The sequence below is a fragment of the Cibotium barometz genome, chromosome 10 (genome assembly GCF_041138505.1).
Source record: "Cibotium barometz isolate CiBa-2024 chromosome 10, ASM4113850v1, whole genome shotgun sequence".
In the NCBI taxonomy this organism is placed as follows: domain Eukaryota; kingdom Viridiplantae; phylum Streptophyta; class Polypodiopsida; order Cyatheales; family Cibotiaceae; genus Cibotium; species Cibotium barometz.
This window is the reverse complement of record NC_141055.1, coordinates 12,431,689-12,455,958: the sequence shown is the minus strand read 5'-3', so window position 1 is coordinate 12,455,958 and position 24,270 is coordinate 12,431,689. Positions and strand designations below refer to the sequence as shown.

Sequence of the window (24,270 nt, the reverse complement as noted above, 5' to 3'; positions counted from 1 at the left end):
AAAATGCAAGGTTGCTAAGGTGTATGTGTATGTATGTATGCAATATGTTTCAGTAGTATTGCATACATACATACACATACATAGAATTGGAGGAGGCCTTGCATCATCTTGGTAAATCCAAGTCTCCGGGTTGGGATGGTCTTTCAGTGGAATTTTACCTGGGTTTTTGGGAAGACCTCAAGGATGTCCTCTTGCAGATGATTAACATGGAATGGCAGGAAGGCTGTCTTCCTTCTTCATGGAAGCATGGCATTGTTCAACTAATCCCTAAGAAAAGTCTATGCCAACATATGTCTGACTCGAGGCCAATCACACTCATGCCGGTTATTTATAAACTTGTTGCAAAGATGATTGTTCACCGGATATATGGAGCATTGAGTCATGCACTCCATCCTCATCAATATGGTTTTTTGCCCAGACGGCAAATACAGGATAACATTTCCAATGCATTGATTGCCATTGAATATGCAAAATATACTCAACAAGATGTGTTGATTATGCAAGTGGATGTGGCCAAAGCCCTTGACACGGTTCATTGGGATTTTATTTCTCTCATCATGTCCAAGATGGGCTTTGGTCCCAAGTTGGTACACATCATATATTGGTTATATTCTCAGTCCACTTCTCAATGCATCCTTGGTAATCATTTATCAATCACAGGCTTGGAAGTTGACCAGATCCGTGCGTCAAGGCTGTCCTCTCAGTGCTCTATTATATGCAATTGCTACTCACCCATTGCTCTTGCATATGGACTCTCTTACAACGCATGGACATATTCATGGATTGAGCATTCCTGGGTCTACCCCTCTTATAGCACAGGCATATGCCGATGACTCATATTTCATGCCAAAGAATACTCAGCAAGATCTTCGGACTCTCATGGATACTCTTTCTCTTTATGGCATATGCCGATGACTCATATTTCATGCCAAAGAATACTCAGCAAGATCTTCGGACTCTCATGGATACTCTTTCTCTTTATGGCATTGCAGCTGGTTTGACGGTCAATTTTGGAAAATCCAAGCTCATTCCCTTAAAGAGCTGTGATTGGCATGCCCTTTTATGGCCTGGAGACATTGTGCAATGTCATGAGGTGGTGCGTCATTTAGGGTATCCAATTGGCTGGAATATCACAAGGAAACAACAAATGGAATGGATTTTCCGGAAGCTTCATGACAAGTTGCAATATTGGAAAATTCCCACATGGCCGTTACATGTTAGACTTCGGATAGTCCAATCTATTCTCATGGCATATGTCCAGTTTTACTTACCTACTTCACTGGTCTCCCAGGGATATTTCAGCCTTCATGTCCCAGGCAATGGAATTGTTATGGAAGACTAAGTCACATGTGAAAGCTTCGCGATTACTGAAAATGGATTTTGTATGCTCCCCCAAGATGCATGGTGGTCTTAACATTCTCAATCTCAGGTATCACATGCTTGCCCGTAAGGCAACTCTGCTTACTACTTTTTTTTCCCAACAACAGCCCTGGGCCATTATGTTAGCAACCATGTGCTCTACTATGAAATCATCGGTGTATGGCAACTGGATCACTGATCTTTGGGAGGTAGTCTCGGGAAAATTTCAAGGGAGAATTCCAGGCTGTCCCCTTTCCACTTCTTTGTTGCAAGATTGGAAATAGGTTTTATCCTCACTTAAATGGTCTCTTGATAATGAGCATTCTTCCCAACTCTTTACGGCAGGAAAGTCTCCATTGGGGTGCTGTTTTTATCACTCCATTAGCTCTTCAGGAGCCCATCAGAGCTTACAATCTTATGAAGCTGGGCATAAGGAAGGTGGAAGATGTGATCAATGATCAGGGACATTTTTTATCATTCCCGGAGGCATCTCGTAGATACTCACTGGGTATGCATCATAGATTCATCTGGAGGAAGCTTGGTCATTTGTTACATCCGTTCCTCCCTGTTCCTCCTCTTGCTCAAAGGGACAAACTAAGGGATTGGACTTTGCAATCTTCAGTTTCTGCTAATCATCCTCTCCCTCTTCACGCTTTGGCTTCTATGAAGGTCTCCAGGTCTATTTTGCCATGCCCTTGGATTGCAACTCATGCCAACTCCCTTTGGCATCTGCACAAATCTCTTTCTTGGTGGAGGTGTAATCTTAAACTACTATGGGCAAGTAAATTACCTTTACAACAAAGGTTATTTTTATGGAGATGCATGGTTGGTGCGCTTTCGGTGGGAGTTAAATTAGTCAAAAGAGGGATAGCGTCCTCTGCTTGTCTCCGATGTTCGTATCAGTTTGAGACAATTCCTCACTTGCTATGGCTATGTCCTCACTCAAAGTTACTTTTGGACAGAATTTCAGGTTATTTGCATCTTCTCTTTCCGGGACAGAGATTTGGGAAATTCTTTTGGCTATTTGGCAGATCTTCACATTCCCTGTCAAAGTTTTGCTTGTTCCTCTCTTTGGTTCGATATTGGGCACTATGGATTATATGGATGCAGCATAATTATGCTTTCTTGGGTCAGCCACTGTCTCATTCATATGAGTCCTTTAGATCCTCACTGAGGCAATCTTTGTATGATGCCTGTCACGAGGGTGATCTTCATGTCTCTTGCATAGAACTTTTTTACTACTGTTTTTAAGTTCTAGGGTTTAGACATCCTCTTTATGTCAAACCCCTTTGTACATTTATGATATACTGCAATTTCAACTGGTTTTACCAAAAAAAAAAGTATGTATGCAATATGTATGCATGTGTGCATGTGAGAGTCGTGTGTGTGTGTTTTGGTGTGCATGAGAGAGAGAGAAGCTGCACAGAGGTTCATCGCCTGCTTCTGCTGGTGTTTCGCCTTTCTCTGCTCCTATGTAGCTGAGTCTGCTCGCCTCTTCCTACCAGTCTTTAGGTCATCGTCACTCTTTGCTGCAGGCTGTCACCTTTGTCTTCAGAGAGAGTCTGCGTTTCTTTGCTGACTGTTGTCTGCTTCTGCTAGGTGTCCTTTTCTCCCGTCTGTTTTTGCTGTGGGCTATGACGTGGTCCTACAGTGGGCTGCCATGTTTTCTTGCTGTCTATCATTTGTTCCTGCTAGGCATATTCTCCTCTTGTTGTTGTCGCCCTTGCTTGCTCCCTTCCCGTCTGCTTGGTGTCTCTTGCTAACCTTTGCCTCTTCTTGTTCATTGCTCTCATTTGTGTGTATGTGTGTGTGTGTGTGTGTGTGTGTGTGTGTCCGAGTGTGTAAGCAACTAGAAGTGTTTTCCCAATTCCCACTGTTTCTGAACTAAGTAGTAGCTGCCCCACTTTGGGACAGCTATGAATGTACATTGTTTAGCAACACTTGAGTGTGAGATATGAATCATTAATGGCCGTAAAAACCTCAGATGATTAGCACTAATCAAGGTATTAGTGAAAGCAATTTTCTGTTAGTTAAGCAAAAAATACCCTGATTTGGAGAGCACCATTAGAAAGGAAAATCAAGGGGCTTTCTCAATATGAAGCTTTGGCAAGCAATAGCAAGTTCCCAATGGTAGGGTTGAACCCTCAATGGTCCAAGAACACAAGGATTAGTGCCGATTAATCACTGATTAGTAGAGGCAATTCACTGTTTGTAGTGCAAAATAAGAGGCAACTTGGAGCTTTCAAAAATTGAAGCCATTCCACAAATCTTCTTCAAAAAATCTTCAAGAGACACTTATAGCAATATGGGTTTTTTTTTTTCAAAAAGGAGACTTCTATTAAGTATGAATTTTTTTTACAAAATGGAGATTTCACACCAAGCAAGGTGGAGATCTCAACCAATCAGCAATCTTGTGCTGCGGATAGGGTCCCGAATGAGAGGATGTGAAAAAGATACCAATGTCCCACTCTCTCATAAACTGGTCGTACTCTCCGCAGCCCTCGAAGATCCCTGGATTCTGGCCTAGGTAGCCATAATGGTGTGAATAATATCACTCCAAATCCTGCAAAGACACTGAGAAACAAGAACGGGAGTACCTTCAATGGCCTCAGTGCATCTAGCCTTCCAGATATTCCAGGCTGAGATGCTAGCAATAATCTCCAAAACCTCACCCTGTGAATCCTGCAAGTACCTCACAGAATCCCTGTTATGGGAAGGCCTGTGTGCTGAAAAAAACTCTTTGTTGCATCTGCCACCCATCTGAGTCCAAAAACCCTTGTTCGCATGAAATGCGAACTCAGCCCTCCTGTCCATGGCCAACTGCAGCTCTGCTCTAACTGTGATCAAGAGGTTTGTAATCCAAGACGCATGTGGATGCTTTTCATGTTCCCTCTGAAGAGCAGCAATCCTACGCCTAATAGCTCTGTCCTTGTCTAGACCCTCCTTCTTCTTGTATAAGGCAGCGCTATGATAATGATCATTGGTCCTCTCAAGAGCCAGCGCAATATTATGAACGAGGATCAGGACTGTCTCACAAGATCCGCATCTTTCTCTGATCTCAAGGGATATGTCAGCATCTAGATAAAGAGAGTCAGGGATACGGACATGGGGAGAGGCCGAGCGAGCCCCATGCTCCCTGAGACACAAAACGATGGGGCAATGATCGGATTTGGTGGTGCCAGGCATAATAGCAATGGTGCCTCCTCTCTCCAGGGACAAATCATCCACACAAAATCTGTCCAGACGTGCAAAGAGGCTTGAGTGTCAGGATCTTCACGTGCTTCTCAGCCATCTCAAGCAAATCTGCCATCTCAAGGGTTCAAGGTCTTGTGAAGGGAGGGTGGTTGGGAAAAAAGAAGAAGAAGAAGAGGCTGCAAATAGAATGCAAGGTGGTTGTCCAACGATAATGGCCGCCTTCTACCCGATCTCCAAGTCCCGTACAGCCCAAAACAGTCTCCAATCAGCACCTAAATCAGCAAACCCTCGACGTCCGAGTGTCTCCAAGCTTCAAGCCACCTGGGGCTCTGATACCATGTCAGAATGCAGAGCAGAAATGAAGACAACTGCTGTAGAGAGCAATACACAGATGCAAGAGAGGGAGAAGCTAGTGTAACTCTGCTATATACACCAAAGAAATCTCGGAATATACAATGAACAATGTGGGGGGGCAAGGGGCCGTTTTATATGGCCCCAAGCTGCTGGTCGGCCAGCACAAAACAGGTCGACAGCAGCCCACGACCTGTCCCAACCAGTTGGCCAGCAAATGGGTTGTCGGCCAGTGTATCTACAAGTCAGCCAAGTCAGCACATCAGGTCGGGTCAGCAGTGTCTAGTTGGCCAGTATTTGATACAGCCGACAGGTACAAAACAACCTCCCACACCAAGCAAAAAATGGGAAATAATACATGGAAGTGAGGAAAAATGGGGGTACATCAAAACTGGGCGAGCACACCCACAACAAAGGCCCTGACATAGTGTACAGACAGGAGATGACTGCTAACAGATGCATCATCCTTCATTACTCTGACCCAATAAATCATCATTTTGCAATACATTGTGGGTGACGCATGATTTTATGTCCTAGCATTCTCACCAAGAAGGCAATGGCCATGAGAGACAACTCACCAATCCTGGCAAAATGCTAACAGAGATGGAGGCTTAAGCTGTGTCACATGAGAGGCCATCTCCTACGATCCCTGGCCCTAGAGCAATCCCTCTCACCTGAGAGGCACATTCCCGCCATCTCCTACGATCCCTGGCCCTAGAGCAATCCCTGGCATAGTGCCCCTGCTGATGAGGCCTACCTGCAATCTTCATACGTTGCTTCAACGGCCCGTTAGGTTCTGGAAGAAACACAAAGTCCACTGTCATGAGCAAGCACCATAGGCAGTGACCACCGAGGCGGTAGATGTCAGCAAGGCAAGGATAGGGAGCACAGTGCACTTGTTGGACCAACCCAAAAGCTGGCCCAACAGCCAATACGCGTGTGGAAGGCCTGCAAATCTGAGTGTAAGTGGTTCCGGTCTTCTTCTCAACAAGGACAAAATAGCTGGTGTAGGGTAAGAAGAACATCTTCCTCGGTCCCAATGGGAATGGGCTGCCCTTCAGCACCTCTAAGGCTGCTTCCTCAGCATCGAAGTCCACTTGAAAGAAACCTCTCCCAAGTAACCTCACATCTAGTGGAGTGCAAAGTCGGAGGGAAATCCTACTGCGAGTACCCAATCACAGGCCTGGACATGGGACGGATGATGCCCAAAGATTTTGGCAATAAGGTTCGTCTTGACGTCTTTTTCGATCTCGGCGAAAAGGGTCGCAAGCTTGGCTTCTGTAAAATTAATGGTTTGTGCAGCCGGGGGAGGATGATTAGCCATGATGCAATCTGATGGAAAAAAGGCCCACTTGAACCCTGACGGAAAGTGTTCCATGCTGAAGATTTCAGGGGAGGAGGGATAGAAGCAGGGAAGGCAAGAAGGAAGGGGCGGGCAATGGGGCAAGCAGCAGGAAAAAATGGGCGTGGAAGTGGAGGCCGGGCAGCGGGGCAGGAGTGAGAAGGGCAATGTGGGCAGCAGAGAAAAGGGCAGCACGGAAAGGAGAGAAGCGTGGGCAACAGGGAAATGCGGGCAGCAGGGAAGCGGGGGAACAGAGGCGAGGCAGTGAGGGCAATTTCAATGAAGGAAACAAATCCATTGTTGGAAAAAGCTAATACCTGGTGAATCCAAGGGCTGAAATCTTGCCAAACCTCTTGTACTAATGGACCGCTCACAACCATCGTGTACGTCTGTTACCAATGAAATCCCTTACAGGCTGATCTCTTGCTCGAAGATAGTAAAACAACATGCAAATTTTTGAATCAGCTCACTCACAGAGGTATTGACAACTGTTGGAGAGTTGGAAACTGGTCGAAACAAGTATGCACCATCCGTACCCTTTAAAAGGGATAAAATAGAAGTGAGGATGATTAGTTACTGGAAAATATAGGAAAACCCAAAAATAGAAGTGAGGATGATTAATTACTGGAAAATATAGGAAAACCCAAAAATGGCTCAATAAAGCATACCTGTCCATCAGCACCCGTATTACCTCCATAATAGATATATGATACTTGCACACTAACATTAGCCTGTCCACCAACACCATCCAACCTTCCTTTCGATCAGACAAGCAGAGAAAGCTTTAAAAGAAAAGGACTGTATTTTTTGAACCTTCATATGCAGCCAGGTCCCATAGCCTGGTTGTGAGGAATGAGCGCTCCCAAGGCAGGGAACCCAAATCCAATACCCTCCCCGGTCTACGCTTGCAGTGCACCCTATAACTATAAGTAGAGAGAGAGAGAGAGAGAGAGAGAGAGAGAACTGCCAAAGATTCTGCAATTCTTTGATAGCCTGCAATCTTTGTGACTTACTTGAGTTTTTGTGTGGATCGTTTCACTTAAATGGCCATTTTCAGCAGAAAACCTCAGCTGTAAATTGCCAAGCCCAGAAGTCATCGTACCCCTCTTTGACACCTCAACAAGGGACAATGATGCAGAGCCTGGTTACAAACCCATTTGATTGTTAACACTTTAATCATATTCTTGAGCAAGAATTGTTCAAACACTTCAATTATAAACCTTTCTCTTTTTTTTTTTGGCAAAAAAGAGACCTCTATTAAAGAAAGAAAGGACAAGTACAAAATCATGGCTGAAAGCCAGAGATCATCATCATAGAGTGTAAGATAGCCGCACCCACAATCAGGGGCACAATGATGCCAAGAAAGTGCAGTGGGAGTCAATGAGAAGAAGATCCCATGATCTCACTCTCTCATGAAGATGTGCGCTTTGCTTGCGCTGATCTAAACGGCCACTGTATACGAACCCAAGTGGCCATAAGAGTATGGACCATATCTCCCCAAATAGTACAGATGCATTGGGTGTCATACCCTCAATCACCTCCGTGCATATCCTCAATCACCTCTGTGCATACCCTCAATAGTACAGATGCATTGGGTGTCATACCCTCAATCACCTCCGTGCATCTGGCTTTCTAGATCTGTCAGGCTATAATGCTGGCGATAATCTCCCAAGTGGTGTCAAGCCTCCCCACGGGTGGTGTGTAGTGAGATACAGGAATATCCTGTAGTGTTCACTTCTGGGCCAGATCTCTGTCAATCATTTTCTGGGCCAATTCTCTATCAATCATAATGGCAGAGTCATGGTCCCTTCCCCCAAAGAAAATATGCGGTTCGAACTAAACAAGCCACGCAAGAGCCCCAAGTAATGTAGATAGTGCCTCTCCTCAATCTTCCTATAAGCTGAACTATAGAGCTCCAGATACTCTGAGCAGCTTTGTATCCCCGAAAACAATGTTGTACAGTCTCAGAGGCTATCGATCATCTAGGGATGATGGGTCCACAGCTCTCCACTGAACAAGAAGTCCACCATGTAAAAACAAGAAGATAAAATGGGATATCTGATTCCTCCTATAAGAGAGCCAAAATCTCTTCTGAATCAATGGAAAAATCCAAAAGCTTTCCCAGTGTGGCCTGAGGGTACGAATTCCCTGAATCTGCCCAAAAAGCAACAATCTGGCATTCCATACAGTGTAGCTAAAGAAAGGCAAACTCTGCAAAGAGTTGTGTCTGAATCAAACCAACTAGGATCCCAATGGAAAAATTTGATGGAGCATCCAGCACTTGGCAGCTCCCAGTTTCGACATTGGATGGCGGCCAAATGTAGAAAGATGTTTAGGACACAGCTTATGTAGGCTTGGCACTCCTGCCAAGTAGGATTCATGCTAGTGCAGGCTATGTGACCACATTTGTGAGCACTGGATATGGCACACTGTCATTGAGTGGTACTCAAGGAGAGGGTCAATAGACCAATGCTCCCGTGAGCGACCTCCTACTCTCACACGACAGATGGCACTGTTTGGAATGTACTCCTGAGTCACGCATATCATAAACCTCCATCCTGTCAGGATGGCAGTATCTGGAATATACTCTCAAGTCACGCATCTCATAAACCTCCATCTTGTCAGGATAATATAGAATACACAATCTCCCTCCTGCTCCTCGTCTGGCATGGCTAGTGCCTATCATAGTACACCTGTTGTAGAGAAAGCACCCACCCATCTGGCATGATACTCATCATGGAATGTGGCAATAAGCCACTCATGAGGGATAGCTACATCAGTCTGCTCAATCCTCCTGTGACTTCCGCTTAGATGCTGAGTGGAGGCCTCTCTTTGATCCATATGAAGACTTTTAAGAGTCTTCCAAGATCCAACTGTCTGTGCGCATCTCTGGACACTACATGTAACCAGAAGCACCCAGGGACGATCAAGGCTATCTCTAATAGGATCATTCCGCATGATAGGTTGACTATCGGCCTCTTCCTCTAATTTTGGAAGCCTATGCCTCAAGAAAGGTCTCATCCAGCTCCAAGCTCTGGTAATATCTCAAAGAAGCAGGGAAGAGGTTGCTCTGTAGATAGCCTCTGTGAAAATAAAGCATGCACTAGGAATCCAATCTCTACCAACATGGGGCATACACCCCTGAGATCTCATAAAGAAGAAGTGCTTCCACGGTTCAGTGCCTACGGAGAGAGAGCCTCTGACCACTAACTTGCAAAGCAAGACTCTGCACTAGATATCCAGATCTATAATATTCATCCCTCCTTCCGAGGTTGGGGCGAATGGTAGTGTGCCATGCAGATTTGGCTCCTGTGTCAATTGTGCCATCATAAAGAAAGTTCTTCTCCGGCTCAGTGCCTGCAGAGAGAAAGCCTCTGACCACTAACTTGCAAAGCAAGACTCTGCACTAGATATCCATGTCTATAATATTCACCCTTCCTTCCGACTTGGGGTGAACCATAGTGTGCCATGCAAGTTTGGCTCCTATGTCAATTGTGGCATCAAACCTGATTAAAGGAAAGTGACCTGTCTCCACAGCTAACTAATGCATCCTCATGAAAAGCACCAAGAGGAGGCAAGAAACCAAACAGAGGCAAGTAGTACTTGGTTAACCACCAAAGCTTTGGAGACCAAGTCTAGTTTTCTAGAGCTCCAATGAAGTAGCTTCTAATACGCATAAGTACTAGCACGAACTATTGTGTAGGGAAATATCAATCCCAACTTGACATCCCAAGTGTCTTGCAGTGCTGCCTCTTTCAAATCCAAGTAAATCCAAGCTCTATACCCCAGTTGACTCTCTACGAGTCACTAATCAAAAAGCCCACGGACTTATGCCAATTGATAAGAGCTCTGACAGTGTTGGGGTAAAGGCGTTATGCCCACCCTTATAGTGTGTACAAGCCCATAAGTTATAGTACATAGTACACTTAGTACTTTTAATGTACTAAGTGCACTATGTGTACTAGTGCAATATACATGTGTGATAGGGGAGTCACACACTCATATCATTCATGAGTTGACTTATCCCCACAACTCTCTCTCTCTCTCTCCCTTGTTCTTCTCTGTGTATGTCTCCCACACATGAACTCTTAACCTAACCCTAATTGCGGGCATTGAACCAACACGCGAGGCCACCTAGCAGCACGGCGAAGCCGTAAGGGAAGCAGCGCACGGCATGGTAGAAGCGATGACCACAGCCGAATAGAGGCAAGGCGTCTAGGGCTGGACGAGCACGTGGTCTAGGGCTGGGCGCAGCCTGTGTGTGAAGAGGCCAGAAGCGACCAAAAGGCCCTTCAGCGTGAGCAGCTTGCATCAGGGTCACAGCAGCCAGGCAGACAAGGAGTCAGGCGCAGCTAATCAAGCGAAGGCGGCAACTGGGCGTAAGCGAGCGCATTCGCATTTTAGCGAAAACACTCGTAGCGCTACTAGGCGGAGGCGGCGAAGGCTTTAGTCGACCACTGGTCACCGAGCGAAAACACGCGAAGCGAAGGCTACTAGGCCAGCGCGCACAACTCTCGGCGCCCGTCAACTGGCCGCATAGCCAACAAATAGACGCCCAGCGCTAATACACTTCCTTTTTTTTTTTCGAGTTGCTTGTGAATAGGCGAAGGCAGCCAGGTATGCGTGTTGTTGCCCTTGTGCTGCACAAGAGCCTCCAACAACAAGAGGGTAAAGGACAACCATGAAGCTTCTGCCCAAGGAAAACGAGAAGCTTTTCTTGCATCAGGCATGCTTCCTTGAAAGTGGGAAGAAGATGCCCCCCCTTCCTGCAACAAGTAAAATTCAGCCTGCAGATCAGAGAAATTCAAAAAAATTAAGAGGTATTTGCCTTCAATTTTGGGAATTTCTTATCAATTCAATCAATTGAGCAGGTACAGGTGCCCAATTGCTCAATTTTTGAGCAAAATTGGCAAAATTAGGTGACATTGGTCACAATCAGGATCAATTTGCAGGAAATTGGTCACAATCAGGATCAATTTGCAAGAAATTGGATGTCGAAATTTGGGGCTTTTGATGTAATTGTGCAATTAAGCACTCATACATGCTGTATGATGTGAAAAATCGCACATTTGGGCAAAATTGCAGCACATTGCAGCAAATTGCAGTGCAAATCAAGGGGCTTTTGTGCCGATTTGGTTGATTTGCATGCAGGCAATTGCATTTGATGTTGTGGATAATGTGTTGATGCCTTACAAGCACTCAATGTGCCTGTAAATCAAGGGGCTTTCATGTATTTGATGTATATGTGGCCAGGGGGAAGCATCGTGAACACTCTGGATGCCTTCATGTGCGTCAATGTACCATGTATGATCAGAAATTGATCTTAAATCAAGGGGCTTTTCAAGTTCGTATGCTTGTTGAGCTTGGCAAAGCAGCAGGCAAGACATTTATGCCTTGAATCCTCAAAAATCACCTTGCAGTCAAGGGGCTTTTGCCCAATTTCTGTTCGGGACTGTTGTATGCAGTGTACGGGACTGTAAAAGTCTGATTTTCACTCATTTGGACAGCCAGGAGAGCATTTATTGCTACTGTACCTGCTGGTACAGATTTGGCACAGCTTTGTGCATGTTTTGGCATGGCTGTACACTGATTTGAGTGAGGAAAAGGTTCAATTTCAGCTGCTGTACTTGCCGGTACAGGTTTGGTACATCATTGGTGAGCACTTGGTACTGCTGTACAGTACTTTGGAAGGGCAACAGAGCACATTTAAGGTGCTGTCCAAAATCTGCAGCAACCAGATTTTGGTGATTTCATCACAAACAGTGGGAGAAAAGTTGCATTTGTGCTTCCGCAATGGGAGATAAAGCTTGGGAGAAAAACTGTGAGCACTTTGTGTGCTTTTGGTGCAGTGTTTGCACATTTTGCAGGGAGTCAGGCATTGACAGGTTGCATATTGCTATGGCAACCACAGGTGAGAGCTCTTCATTGCTTCACATCAAGAAGCTTGAAGGCTCGCATAATTATGATATTTGGCAAACCCAGTGCTACAATGTGTTGCTCCAGAAAAAGCAGCACAAGCCTATCAAAGAAAGGGGTGTAATGCCCGCTTCTCTTACTGCTGAAGAGTGGGAAGATATGGATGAGCTGGCAAGATCTACTATCATGTTGTCTGTGTCAGACTTATTACTTTTCAGCATTCGTGAAGAGAAGACAGCTTGGGGAATGTGGCAGAGATTGCAGGACTTGTATGCCCAACAAAGTGCCTCAAGCAAAGTGTATTGGTTGAAGAAACTCATAGGTCTTCAGATGAAGGAAGGGGCGTCTATGACAGCCCATCTAAATGAGTTTAATGGTATTGTCAGCCAGGTCATTAATCAAAAGTTGGCAATGGACGATGAGTTCAAAGCCACTTTTTTGTTATGCACTTTGCCAGAGAGTTGGGACACATTCAGGACAGCCACTAGCAATTCGAATGCTATGCTGTCATATGCAGATGTTGAGGGTGCTCTTCTTCAAGAAGAGATGAAGAGGAAAAACAACTCTGTTGGAAAGTCCAATGCAATGAATGCACGTGGGAGATCCCAACAAAGGGGAAAAAGCCAAGAACGGGGAAGGAGCAAGTCTCGCTCCAAAAAGGATTTGAAATGCCATTATTGTGGCAAGAAGGGACACATTAAAAAGCAATGCTACAAATGGAAAAATGATCAAAAAGAAAAGGGAAAAGGCAAAGACAAAGAGAAAGATGAAGCCAAAGATGTAAAGCCAAAGGGCAAAAGTGGAGTCAAGATTGAAGAAATCAATGTGTCACATGCAGGTGGCAGTGAGGATGAGGTCCTCTTTACGTCTTCACTTGATGCCCATTCACTTCTTACAGGTGGTCATGGTATGCACTCATGGATCATTGATTCGGGTGCCTCCTTTCATGTCACAGGTTGCAGAGACTTGTTTGTCAAGTATACTGCTGGCAATGAAGGAGTGGTTTATTTGGGTGATAACCATGCATGCAAGATTCTTGGCAGAGGTGATGTGAGGCTTGTATTTTCAGATGGCTCACAGCTTATGCTCCATGATATCAGGCATGTGCCTGAGATCAAGAAGAATCTGCTTTCTACTGGACAGCTTGATGATGCTGATTATGTTACCACATTTGGTAGTGGAAAGTGGAAAATTAGTAAGGGCTCACTGGTTGTTGCCAGAGGCTCTAAGGTGGACACTCTTTACTTCATGCATGCAGGTGTTTGTCACCATGCTAATGTAAATGCAACCGAGCTGCCGGAAATTTCTGTGGCATAGCCGGTTGGGACACATGAGTGTCAAAGGAATGGAGCAATTGTCTCGTTTGGGTTACTTGCCTTCTCTAAAGTTTTCAAGTTTTCAGTTTTGTGAGCATTGTATATATGGTAGGCAACTACAGTGCCCCCACAAGAAAGCTCTTGGACAGAAAGATGCTCAGTTAGAGCTTGTGCATACAGATGTATGTGAGATGCCTCAGCTTTCTTTGGGAGGGGCAAAATATTTTGTGTCTTTTATTGATGATGCCACACGCAAGGTGTGGGTCTATCCTCTTCGTTTGAAGAGTGATACATTCTCAGTGTTTCAGAAGTTTGTTGCTCATGTTGAGAATCAAACTGGCAAAACACTGAAGGCTTTGCGTTCCGACAATGGTGGAGAGTATATGTCCAAACAGTTTGAGGACTTTTGTGATGCTAAAGGCATCAAGAGGGAGCTCTCTACTCCTTATGATCCTCCACAAAACGGGACAGCAGAGAGGATGAACAGGACCATTCAGGAAAAGGTCCGTTCTATGTTGTCACATGCTGCATTACCTCATGGTTTTTGGGCTGAAGCTGTTATGACAGCCGTTCACCTTATAAACAGGTCACCTAACACGAGGCTTGGTGGGAAAGTGCCAGAAGAAGTATGGACAGGGAAGCCTCCGTCATACAAGCACTTGAGAGTGTTTGGTTGCGTTGCGTACGTGCACATACGCAGGGAAATGCACACCAAACTTGATCCTAAGTCTCACAAATGCATATTCCTAGGATATGGTGACAGAGGTGAAATGGGGTATAGACTTTGGGATCCCATGAATAGAAAGATCATACGCAGCAATGATGTCATTTTTGATGAAACATGCATGTATAAGGAGCCTGCAAGGCAACAGGAGCCTGGCAGAGTCATCTTTGATGATGATGGACATCATGGACAACAACCAAGGGCTGTAAACCAGCCATTACAGCAGGAAAACCAGCCCTTAAATGGTGCTGAAAATGGTCCAAATGGACAGCCAGAGATGGTAGAAGATATCCCTATGGATATACCACAGTTGGAGGAGATACCGGGCATGATATTTCAGCCTTATGGCATGGAACAGGAGCCACCAATGGGTGATATGCAGGCTGGACAGCAACCTGCAAATGATGGTCATTGGGTATGGAGGTCCACTAGACCCTCCAGAGCCCCTGACAGGTTTGTTCCAGGGGTTGACTACTTGATGCTTATTGATTGTGGGGAGCCCTCATGTTATAAGGAGGCTTTACAGAGGGCAGACAAGGCTCTTTGGGAGCGTGCCATGAAGTCAGAGATGGATTCTCTACACAAAAATGGAACATGGAAGTTGATGCATTTGCCTGCAGGCAAGAAGGTTTTGCCATGTAAGTGGGTTTACAGGCTCAAAGTTGCACCTAATGCAAAGCCAAGATACAAAGCCAGGTTAGTGGCTAAGGGCTTCAAGCAGGAATATGGTGTGGACTTTGATGAGATCTTCTCTCCAGTGGTCAAAATGACCACACTTAGAGTTGTGTTAGCTTTGGTTGCGCATGATGATCTGGACTTGATTCAGATGGATGTGAAGATTGCTTTTCTTCACGGTGATCTCCATGAGGAGATATATATGGAGCAGCCAGAGGGTTATGCAATGAGTGGAAAGGAGAAGCTTGTATGCAAGCTGAAAAAGAGTCTTTATGGGCTCAAACAGGCACCAAGAGAATGGTATCATAAATTTGATACATTCATGAAATCTCAGAAATTCAGGAGAAGTGACATAGATCACTGCTTGTACACCAAGAAAGCTTTGGATGGCAGTCTATTGATCCTCATCTTGTATGTTGATGATATGTTGATTGCCGGGAAATCTTGTAAGGACATGGATGCCTTGAAGCAGAGGCTGCATCAAACCTTTGATATGAAGGATTGGGTGATGCAAATCACATTTTGGGTATGCGGATACTTCGGGACAGAAATCAGCATGTGTTGTATTTGTCTCAGAAGGAATACATTGGCAAAGTCTTGCAGAGGTTCAATATGGACGGGGGGAAGAAGACTAGTACTCCTTTGCCTCCATATGTGAAACTCAGTGCTATGGACAGCCCACAGTCAGATAGAGACAGGGCTGATATGGCCAAGATTCCGTATGCTTCAGCTTGTGGCAGTCTCATGTATGCCATGGTTGCTACTAGGCCGGACATTGCATTTGCAGTGGGAGTGGTTTCTAGATACATGGCCAACCCTGGCAAGAAGCATTGGGAAGCAGTGAAAGGTGTCATGAGATACCTGAAGGGCACACAGGATATGTGCATATGTTTTGGCAAACAGGATGCATTAGTGCATGGTTACATGGATTCGGAGTATGCCGGTCATCCAGATAACCGGAAGTCTACTACCGGTTATGTGTTTACATTCACAGGAGGTGCTGTGTCATGGATATCCAGGATGCAGAAGTGCACAGCCTTATCTACTACAGAGGCCGAGTATATTGCAGCCACAGAGGCTTGCAAGGAGGCATTATGGCTATCTCGGTTAGTGGTTGATTTGGGTTATACAGGGGATATTCCATTGTTGCATTGTGACAGTCAGAGTGCCATCCAGTTGGCAAAGAACCCTGTCTTTCATGGAAAGACGAAGCATGTGGATGTGAAGTAAAAATTCATCAGAGAGGTGATAGAGAACAAGCAAATTCAGCTTGTTAAGATTCATACGGATGACAACCCGGCTGATCTGTTGACAAAGAGTTTGCCTCCGGAGCGGTTTGCTCATTGCAGACACTTGATGGGCATTGGATGAGGCCAGTTTCAGCCTTGATATGGCCTTGTATATTATCATGTACATGCTGATTTTTCTTTTCCTTTACTTAAGGGCACTTTGCCTTTAAGTGGGAGGTTGTTGGGGTAAAGGCGTTATGCCCACCCTTATAGTGTGTACAAGCCCATAAGTTATAGTACATAGTACACTTAGTACTTTTAATGTACTAAGTGCACTATGTGTACTAGTGCAATATACATGTGTGATAGGGGAGTCACACACTCATATCATTCATGAGTTGACTTATCCCCACAACTCTCTCTCTCTCTCCCTTGTTCTTCTCTGTGTATGTCTCCCACACATGAACTCTTAACCTAACCCTAATTCTCTCTCCCACACAGACAGCTAAACAAAACTCCTCCAAGGCAGTCCGAAAAGAGCATAGACACGTGTGTGAGGCCTCTAAATACATATAGTGCAATCTGCAAGCTAAGAGTCTAACAGCTCCTCCTCACTGCATAAGGGCAGACTCAAACCAGAAACTCTGGCATTGGAGCGAAGATATATGCTCATAGCCTCAACGACTATGAGATATAGCAAAGGGGCCAGGGACATCCCTGCCATACAGACCGAGTGAACTAGAAGTGCTCTCCTTCACCACATGTAAGTATATGGCTATGAGTATCTCTAAATAAGCATGATACACCTCTGATCCAAACCTGAGAGAAACCCATGCGTCTAAGGGTTCCTTCAAGAAAGCCCCAATCAACTCTACCATATGCTTTCTCAAAACCAAGCAGTAGAATGGCTAAGGTCTAGTTGCTCGCCTTATCCCATTCAACCACCTCCCTGTTAAAGGTATATATTTTATTATTATTTTGATGCATAATAATCATAGAAAAATATGCTTGATTTAATGTGTGTAGAAATGAGCTTAATGGAATGTGCGAATGTGCACAAGGTTATTATATGTGTGAATGTGCACAAGGTTATTTTTGTTGGCCACGTACCAAATGTTTGTACAAATTATTTATTCACACTTTTGCATGGCGTTGCTATATTCCTAGCACATATGCTAGAACAGTTGTAATTATTCACACTTAGTGTGTGAACAAGCTCTAGTGTTTAAGCTATTTTTGTAAAAAGAAAGCTTGTAGAGCAAGCTCGGGCTAAAATAGCCATGTAACCTATTTTTGATGGAATAAAATCTATACGCTTCTCGAGGTCCGGCATACATAACTGTTTCAATGGTATCAGAGCTTGGCTACGCTCCAATCCGTAAAAAGGTGTGTGTTTGGGACACTCAGACGGCCCGGGACCGGCAGGTCCTATGTGTTCATGTGCCGAGAGCAGCACGAAACCTAAGGATCCCCGGTGGCCATCACGCCAGCAATAGCCACGTGGACACATGTCCCAACAAGAGAGGCACTTGCAAGAGCTGTCCGACATACAGAGACGGACGTCGGCAATGACCGCCCACCCACAATAGCGCAAACCAACCCCAACAAGCACAACCACCATCATCAACCAACGGAACGACGGGCAGCACTCCACTGACTGGAGAGAGCGACCAGTGCGCGTGTCTTCTAAGGGAAAAATACAATCGCCTGCTCGTTCTTACCTTTATATCCTCTTCGAAATTCAACTCGACGCCATATGGGATAGTCTAGAAGCTGTGTGGTAGTGCCACGCGAGGTGCAAGAAGAAGAAGAAGAGGAGAGAGAAGAAGAACAAGAACAAGAAGAAAAAGAAGAAGAAGAGGAGAGAGAAAGAAAGAGAAGAGGAGAAGAAGAAGAAGAGAGAGAAGGAAGAGAAGAAGAAGAAGAAAAGAAAGAAAGAAATTTATTTTTTTATTTTATTTTAAAAGGTGATTATTGTTGTACTTACATTGTTTGGACTTAATCGTTTTAGACATTTTCTCAGCTTTACAGGGACTCTCGACTTAGGTTATACCAATGATCTCTACCATGGGATCATATTGAGTTATTACACACGATAAGTCCTCATCCTTACCGAATAATTATATTTTCAGTTATTAATGAATTGTTCTAAATTCTCTATTTCTCTTAACCTTTTTATTTTGTAGCCAACAATACATCGAGGTAACACCTTCTTACTATATTTAATATTTGGACTCGACATGATCAACAATGAAGAAGAACAAGACTACCATGACGAGCTGGATCTGCTCGCTGAAGCTCCCCGCCTCACCCTGCGCTGCGCACCCTCGCTCCCCCCCCCTCCTCGCGCCTGTTTCCTTCCGCCCCCCGCTTGCTTCCCTCTGCTCGCCGCTGCACCCCCCCTCTCCTTCCTCGCTGCTGCGCCCCCCTCTTCGCCATTTCGCCTTCCCCCCCCCCGCTGCCGCCTGTTCGCCATCACCCCCCCGCTGCCGCCTGTTCCCCCCCGCTGCCGCCTGTTCGCCATCCCCCCCCCGCTGCCGCCTGTTGTCATCCCCCCCCCCGCTGCCGCCTGGTCGCCCCCCCGCCTCTTCGCCTGCTATCGCCGCCTCCATTCAGCAGCGCCCCGCCTCCCTCCTCCTCGCGTTGTCGCCGCCCCACCCCCTCTGGGCCTCTCCTCTTTTCGCCGCCCCCCCCTTCCCTCCTTTGTCGTGCTGCTTTTCACCCCTTGGGGGTTTTTGTTTTTTTTCCCTCTTCGTCTTCCGTCCTTCCGCCTCTTGGTGTGCAGCCCGCTTCTTGCAGGTTTTCCGCTTTCGCCTCGCCTTCGCTTGAGCTTCAGACTCTGATGGAGACTCCTCCCGCCTCGTCTCAGAGGGACTCTTCCGCAGCCCCCTCGCCCGCCACCGAGGTCCTCCCCATCAGGCTTTCTCTTTCGCCGGAAGAGGAAGCGAGCCTCACCGCAGAGGTGGAACGCCTTCAGGCTCACTCCACCATCTGCCGTATAGTCGGCACTCGCCCCAGCAGAGGGGAGATCAGGGATCTACTTCAGGCTCGCCTTCTTGCAGATGTGGGCAAGATCCTTGATGTACAGCTCTTGGGCCGGGGACATTATCAGATCGAGTTCGAGGCCGCCCAGAGCGTTGCCAAGGTCCTTGCCATGAGTCCTCTGGATATCAGGGGTGCTCGGGCTTTCTTCAGGCCTTGGCAGCATGGATTTGACCCAGTTGCGGCGGAGCAGGGAGAGCGCCTCTTCCATATTACAGTTTGTTTCCCTGGTCTCCGCCGGGAGTATCTTCCGCTCCTATCCAGGCTCGGAGCACTGGTGGGCTCGGTTCTTGAGACGGGCCCCTCAGCAGCTTCAGTGGTGGCCAGAGCAGCTGGGCTACCTTCGGTCAGAGTGTTAGTATCTGACATCTCCTCCCTTCCTAAGGTCATTCAGCTACCTAGGATAGGGGGGGGGTGGATTGATCAGAGAGTGGAGTTCTCGGGGCTCCCGAACCAGTGCTTCATTTGCAGGCAGGTCGGTCATTTGGCCAAGGCCTGCCCTCGCAGGAGACCTCGGCCCTCACCACAGCAGCAGGCCACGGATGGCCCGCCCACAGATTCGGCTCGGCAGGCTGCCTCAGGGACACCTGCTCAGGCCACAGAGACCTCGGAGTGGCAGCCTGGACAGGGGCGCCGTCGAGGGAGACAGCCACAGCAGCACGCCCAGGTACCGCTGCAGCAGCAGCCACAGTCTCAGCCTCACTGGGTTCCCGTGAGGAACAGATTTGCTCCCCTTCAGGAGGAGACCCCTGCAGCGACCGAGGACCAGGAGATGCCAGCTCCCCCTCCTTCACCTCCCCCACACCCATCCCCTCCCACCGCCTCGCTTCCACCATCGCCTCCTCCCGCCCCCGCTCCGGTCTCGGCAGCGGCTCCCTCTCCTCCTCCCTCGCCTCCCCCTCCTCCCCCTCCGCCCGCCTCGCCTTCCCGGGAGGTCCTGGCAGCTCCCTGGCGCTCACCTGCAGTCCGGAGGGCGCTGAGCACTGACCTCGCTCGAGCATCACAGAGGAGACCTATGCCGATTAGGGCCTCACGGATTTCATCTATTCGTAGTCGGCTGAGTCGCCTCGGCATTCGACAGCGCTCGGCGGCGTTTGATTATACCTTCACACGGCTTTTTGGAGCAGAGGGCCCCCATGAGCCAGCACCCATCCGAGTGCATGTAGTGATACCTCCGGCCCGCGGGGAGGAGGCACTAGACTCAGCAGTGGCCTTCTCGTTCCCTCTATGTGGACCTTGTGACCGGGAGTGGACTCTAGAGCTCGCTCTCAGCACGTTGAAGACTCAGGCAGTTGAGTTTTCACATCACATGAGCGATTTGGAGGTTACAGATGTGCTAGGACGACTTTGGGAGTTGGCTCATTTTGTCTTGGATCCCGGGGGTGTGGATACATCCGGGATTCGGCATTTGGTCGTGCGCATAGTTGCAGATTTGGCGCGCGACCCAGGATATGTGAGCATTCACGAGGTTACTATGTCAGAGCAGGAGGCAGTCGCCATGGGTCACAGCCACTGGCGCCTGATCCGGGATTCTTGCAGTACACCGGGTGGGCAGACTCGCAGCCGTTCGGATGGGGACTACTCTCCATCCAAGCCGCTTGCGAAGGCCCGCCGTACGGCTGAGACAGCATCCACCTCAGTAGGACATCCATGAGGATCATCTCATGGAATGTACAGGGCCTTGGCGGAGCACACTTTATACGCTATCGAGGCTGCTTGAGGCAGGAGCTACAGAGATGTCTGGTTGGTGGCAGCATTGACATTCTGATGATGCAGGAGCACCACTTGGGTGAGAGCAGGATCCGGAGATATGGTTCGGTGATGCCTGGTAGATGGGACACTTTCTGGTCTGCAGGGTTTGGTCCGTTGGGTGGACAGGGAGGAGTATGCATGGTTATTGCAGATGCATGGCGGCAGGCCATTGTGGACCGAGGGATCATTGTGCCTGGTAGAGCACAGTATGTCATTCTGAGGATGCATGATGAGCTATTGGGTGTGCTCAACATCTATGCGCCCAATCATGCTAGTGCCAGAGCAGAGTTCTGGACTCAGGTTACAGATGCATTGCCAGAGGCCGCACATTGGTGTGTTGGGGGAGACTTCAACATGCTTGAGGACCCGGCAGATAGGGTGGGAGGCAGTCATGTTACAGTGCACGGCACGGAGCTTGCAGCTTGGGACCGGTTTTGTATGACACTGAGGATCACTGATGCATGGCAGCATGGGGCTTTTTCCCGGTCTCAGGACAGTCTTAGTTTCTCTCGGTCGGATCGCCGGCAGGGAGGGACTAATCTATCTCGGATTGATCGCTTTTATGTGGGCGATTGGTTGGGGGAGCGAGGGGGCTCCGTCGGCATTCTTGCTGGCACCTCATTTTCAGATCATGCGCCAGTTATACTGACTTTGGAGGAGGGGACACGGGAGCCCAGCTTGCAGTTGAGGATCCCAGAGAGGGTACTTGCAGACCCCAGTCTCGCTGAGGACATTGAGAGGATCTGGCATGATAGTCAGTGCTCAGACCAGGATGCAGCGGGCCAGTGTGCCCAGGGACTCATTGATCTTAGCTCTTTTCTACACGCTGCAGCTTTGACACGACTGGGAGAGATTCGCGAGCGGGAGCAACGGCTGAGACGCAGCCTTGCTTCGCTACAGCGCCTTCAGGAGCAGCAGCCTGCATGTGAGTGGGTGGCGTCCCAGCTGAGCCAGGCACGCCAGGAGGTTAGAGAGGCAGAGGAGCAGAGACATGAGTTTTACTATCGTCGTCAGGCCTCTCAGTGGACGCAGCTTGGTGATAGAGTGACTGGGGAGTTTTTTGAGATCACTGGACCCCGTCATGCGCGAGCAGGGGTTCGCCAGCTTGCTAGACCGGATGGATCGATAGCTACTGAGCTCGGGGAGATCAGAGCCATTGCCACTGCTTTTTATCGTGACTTGCTTTCAGCGGAGCCAGCCACTGAGGATCGAGATGTATGCAGACAGACTGTGTGGGCCCATGTGCAGAGGAGGGTCACAGACCATATGCGCACAGTTCTAGGTGCGCCTCTGTCAGAGATTGAGCTTGCCGAGGCCTTGAGGGTCCTGCCGCGACATAGTTGCCCAGGGGAGGACGGACTGACGCCGGCCTTTTTTATGCGCTATTGGGACCTTTTGGGGCCAGGCCTCCGCAGGGGCTTTCAGCATGTTTTGGACACTGGGGTGATGCCGCAGAGCTTTTCAGAGGGCTTGATCTATCTTATCCCCAAGGGGGAGGGAGTATCGGATGACATTCGGCATTGGAGGCCTATTACGATCCTCAATACTGTATACAAGGTCTTGGCAAAGGCCTTGAGTTTGAGGATCCAGCCTTTCCTGGGGGAGTTGATTCATGCTACTCAGACAGGATTTGTCAAGGAGCGCAGTATCCTTGACAACATCTTTACTTTCTGGGAGGCGACGGCCCGAGCTAGGTTTCTTGGCGAGGACTTGGTCGTGATGCTTCTCGATTTTGAGAAGGCATACGATAGAGTTGATTGGGGATTCTTAGAGGGCACTATGCTACGCCTGGGCTTTGAGCCAGGATGGATCAGAGGGGTGGCAGCTTTGTATTCCACAGCTCGCAGCCAGGTGCTGATTGCAGGAGGTCGGGGGCCGAGTTTTGAGCTGACCAGATCAGTCCGTCAGGGGTGTCCTCTCGCCCCTTTCCTTTTTCTCTTCTTTGCGGAGGCTATGAGTATGTATTTGACGGCAGAGGAGGTTGGTTTGAGAGGACTTCAGCTCCCAGTCCGGGGGGAGGATTTGCTTGATGCTGAGTTTGCAGACGACACGGGCTTATTTTTGCATGGCCAAGAGGCCAATCTTATTCGGGCAGAGCAGTCGCTCCAGGTTTTTAGTGCAGCACTTCAGAGGGGGGTTGATTATGAGGGATGATATTCAGGAGGCACTTTCAGAGGAGTGGTTCACACCTCTCGAGCCAGTGGCCCCACGGTGGATGGGTGCCTTCACACAGTTGGAGATCCTGATTGCTGTCAGAGCTAGCACTGAGGATGGCAGATGCCTCTATTATGAGATTCAGGATGAGGGCCGACTCCAGAGAGTGGAGGTGGAGTCGCCTTTGGTTGCAGAGTGCACCTTTCAGAGGATTCGGGTAGTGGCTGCCGCTTCTCGGAAGTGGCATATTGACCCCGACCCTGCTGACGTGCTCCCGGATTGGCGTATATGGGCATATGCAGCGCGCCCCTTGGCCCGGCTACAGTGGGACCCCGGAGAGTACGAGTGGCATGATCCTTATGCATCCCTTGAGGCCACAGAGATCACATTTTTCCAGTATACTGTTCGGCTGGGACGGCATATTTTGACGGCGAGGAGGACGGTTTCTCCTGCGGCAGCGGGGCATTGGCGATTGCAGGGACTATCACAGGAGTTCCTGGAGGATTTCTGGGCTCGACTCTGGGCTAGTCGACAGGCCCGCAGGATCTCGGCTTTTCAGTGGCTGGTCGCCCACAGGGGCTCAGCAGTTGGCACTTGGCTTGTTTATAGCGGTCTTCCGGCGGCCTGCGTCCGATGCGGCCACCCTATGGAGACACAGAGACATTGCCTTTGGGACTGCCCTCAGGCACAGCAGATTTGGCTGCGGATGCTGCGTATTCTAGCCCCCCTCTCTCCAGAGGGTATGTTTACGTGGGGTGCCGCTGCTTGGTCGACTTCGTCAGGGCCTGCTATGGGCTATGAGATGGAGCAGGGCAGTCAGGTCATCAGATTTATTAGGGGCCAGCCTCGCCTGGTTCCGGCACCGGATTTCTCGTCCGACAGCTGGACACAGGAGAGGGATTTACGATGGGAGCTCCTCAGCAGCCTCACCATCTGGTTCACCTGGAGGGCCCGGTGCTTCACGGCCTTTGAGGGGAGATTAGAGCCACCAGCAGAGACTGTTCGGGGGATTTGGCAGGAGTTGATCCACACCCTGCGAGGACAGTACGACCGCATCCGGGGAGACTCGGATGAGGCGATTTTACGGCGCCAGGCCTTTCATACCACTTGGCGCTGCGGCCCGTTCTACACCCTACACACGGGATCCCCCCGTTGGCACTACAGGCCACCTGTTTGGCTCTTCCCCCCCCCCATTGTATGATTTAGCCGCTCAGT

At 48.2% G+C, this 24,270-nt stretch overlaps 1 protein-coding gene across 1 annotated transcript in view; it reads right to left on the bottom strand.

Moving 5' to 3' along the window:
* Positions 1 to 24,270, bottom strand: part of LOC147634561 (alpha-mannosidase At3g26720-like) — a 188,564-nt gene that overhangs the window by 38,582 nt on the left and 125,712 nt on the right. The window contains exons 17-20 of the mRNA XM_086803267.1: positions 7,261 to 7,388; positions 6,916 to 6,978; positions 6,722 to 6,784; positions 6,565 to 6,636 (exon numbers count right to left, since the gene is read on the bottom strand). Coding sequence (XP_086659393.1) covers positions 6,565 to 6,636; positions 6,722 to 6,784; positions 6,916 to 6,978; positions 7,261 to 7,388 — 326 coding nt within the window. The remainder of the gene's footprint in view (positions 1 to 6,564; positions 6,637 to 6,721; positions 6,785 to 6,915; positions 6,979 to 7,260; positions 7,389 to 24,270) is intronic.